This window comes from Clupea harengus, unplaced genomic scaffold, assembly GCF_900700415.2.
Source record: "Clupea harengus unplaced genomic scaffold, Ch_v2.0.2, whole genome shotgun sequence".
In the NCBI taxonomy this organism is placed as follows: domain Eukaryota; kingdom Metazoa; phylum Chordata; class Actinopteri; order Clupeiformes; family Clupeidae; genus Clupea; species Clupea harengus.
In genome coordinates, this window is record NW_024880463.1 from 7,501 (window position 1) to 10,000 (window position 2,500).

The following is a 2,500-nucleotide window of genomic DNA, read 5'->3' on the forward strand; positions in this document are numbered from 1 at the left end:
TCTCAGACAGCAGTGTGTGTGTGTGTGTGTGTGTGTGTGTGTGTGTGTGTGTGTGTGTGTGTGTGTGTGTGTGCAGGCGGAGTTGAGACGGCTCTCCTCGGCCCTATCAGACAGCAGGTCCCAGCTGCAGCAGAAGATGATTGGCTCCTTGGACAGACCCACCTCCAGACAGATGGAGGTAAGAGCCAATCAGATCGCTGCTTTGACCACTTCATCATGGCTGAATTACAGAAACAGAATGAGGAGCTTCTGTGTAGGACGGGGGGTCAGGGTTAGGGATGTGTACCTGTCTCTCACACACACACACACACACACACACACACACACACACACACACACACACACTCACACGCACACACACTCACACACAATGTTGGTAAACCTTGAGTGTGTAATGGTTTGTCCTCCACACAGACACACACACTCACACACACACACACACACACACACACACACACACACACACTCCCTCCCCAGGGTTAGGGATATAAACCTGTCACACACACACACACACACACACACACTCCTCCCAGGGTTAGGGATATAAACCTGTCTCACACACACACACACACACACACACACACACACACACACACACACACACACACACACACACACACTCCTCCCAGGGTTAGGGATATAAACCTGTCTCTCTGCCAGACGGTGCTGGAGTCGGAGGACAGCCTGCGTGAGTTTGAGCAGCGGGTTCAGGACCTCAGGAGCCGAGGAGACACTCTCCAGCTGGACCAGGCCTCCTGTCAGGAGCTGCTGAAGCTGCAGGTACACACACACACACACACACACACACGCACGCACGCACACGCGCACGCACGCACACACTCACACACACTCACACATACACACACACACACTCTCTGTCAGAACACACACTCTCTCTCAGAACACACACTCTCTCAGAACACACACTCTCTCTCTCAGAACACACACTCTCTCAGAACACACACTCTCTCTCTCAGAACACACACTCTCTCAGAACACACACTCTCTCTCTCAGAACACACACTCTCTCAGAACACACACACACTCTCTATGAGAACACACACACACTATCTATGAGAACACACACACACTCTCTCTCCGTCAGAACACACACTCTCTCTCTCTCTCAGAACACACACTCTGTCTCTCTCTGTCAGAACACACACTCTCTCTCTCTCTTTGGGCCGATGTTCCCCTGTTCTGCAGTGTGTGTGTGTTCTCTGTGTCCGGGCCGATGTTCTGTCCTGTTCTGCAGTGTGTGTGTTCTCTGTGTCCGGGCTGAGAGGTTCTGTCCTGTTCTGCAGTGTGTGTGTTCTCTGTGTCCGGGCTGATGAGGTTCTGTCCTGTTCTCTTCCCCGGTTCTGCTCAGGACTCGTACGAGGAGCTGGTCCAGATGGTGGGGTGTCGGCGCGGCGAGCTGACCCAGGAGGTGGCGCTGAAGGCCCGATACGAGCGCGCGCTGCAGGACCTGGCGGAACTGGTTCACACGGCGCAGGACAAGATGGCCGCGGACCAGAAGATGAGTGTGGGCTCTGTGATCGAGGTGCAGGTCCTCCTGGACAAACACAAGGTAAGAGTCCAGCAGAACCTTAGAGTTCATCAGAACTAACCTTAGAGAACTCTGTTCTAAAGTGTTCTAAAGACACAGAACTCTATTCTAAAGTGTTCTAAAGTGTTCTAAAGACACAGAACTCTATTCTAAAGTGTTCTAAAGTGCTAAAGACACAGAACTCTATTCTAAAGTGTTCTAAAGTGTTCTAAAGACACAGAACTCTATTCTAAAGTGTTCTAAAGTGTTCTAAAGACACAGAACTCTATTCTAAAGTGTTCTAAAGACACAGAACTCTATTCTAAAGTGTTCTAAAGTGTTCTAAAGACACATAACTCTATTCTAAAGTGTTCTAAAGTGTTCTAAAGACACATAACTCTATTCTAAAGTGTTCTAAAGTGCTAAAGACACAGAACTCTATTCTAAAGTGTTCTAAAGTGTTCTAAAGTGTTATAAAGACACATAACTCTATTCTAAAGTGTTCTAAAGTGTTCTAAAGACACAGAACTCTATTCTAAAGTGTTCTAAAGTGTTCTAAAGACACAGAACTCTATTCTAAAGTGTTCTAAAGTGTTAAAGACACAGAACTCTATTCTAAAGTGTTCTAAAGTGTTCTAAAGTGTGAAAGACACAGAACTCTATTCTAAAGTGTTCTAAAGTGTTCTAAAGACACAGAACTCTATTCTAAAGTGTTCTAAAGTGTTAAAGACACAGAACTCTATTCTAAAGTGTTCTAAAGTGCTAAAGACTCAGAACTCTATTCTAAAGTGTTCTAAAGACACAGAACTCTATTCTAAAGTGTTCTAAAGTGTTCTAAAGACACATAACTCTATTCTAAAGTGTTCTAAAGACACATAACTCTATTCTAAAGTGTTCTAAAGTGTTCTAAAGACATATAACTCTATTCTAAAGTGTTCTAAAGACTCAGAACTCTATTCTAAAGTGTTCTAA

The 2,500-nt window shown here is 45.7% G+C and overlaps 1 protein-coding gene across 1 annotated transcript in view; it reads left to right on the forward strand.

The window, feature by feature from the left end:
- The window catches only part of LOC122132206 (nesprin-1-like), a gene marked incomplete at its 3' end in the record, with an annotated part of 18,082 nt that overhangs the window by 1,346 nt on the left and 14,236 nt on the right, over positions 1-2,500 (forward strand). The window contains exons 3-5 of the mRNA XM_042707030.1: positions 77-178; positions 661-780; positions 1,370-1,570. Of these exons, the coding sequence (XP_042562964.1) occupies positions 77-178; positions 661-780; positions 1,370-1,570 (423 nt within the window). The remainder of the gene's footprint in view (positions 1-76; positions 179-660; positions 781-1,369; positions 1,571-2,500) is intronic.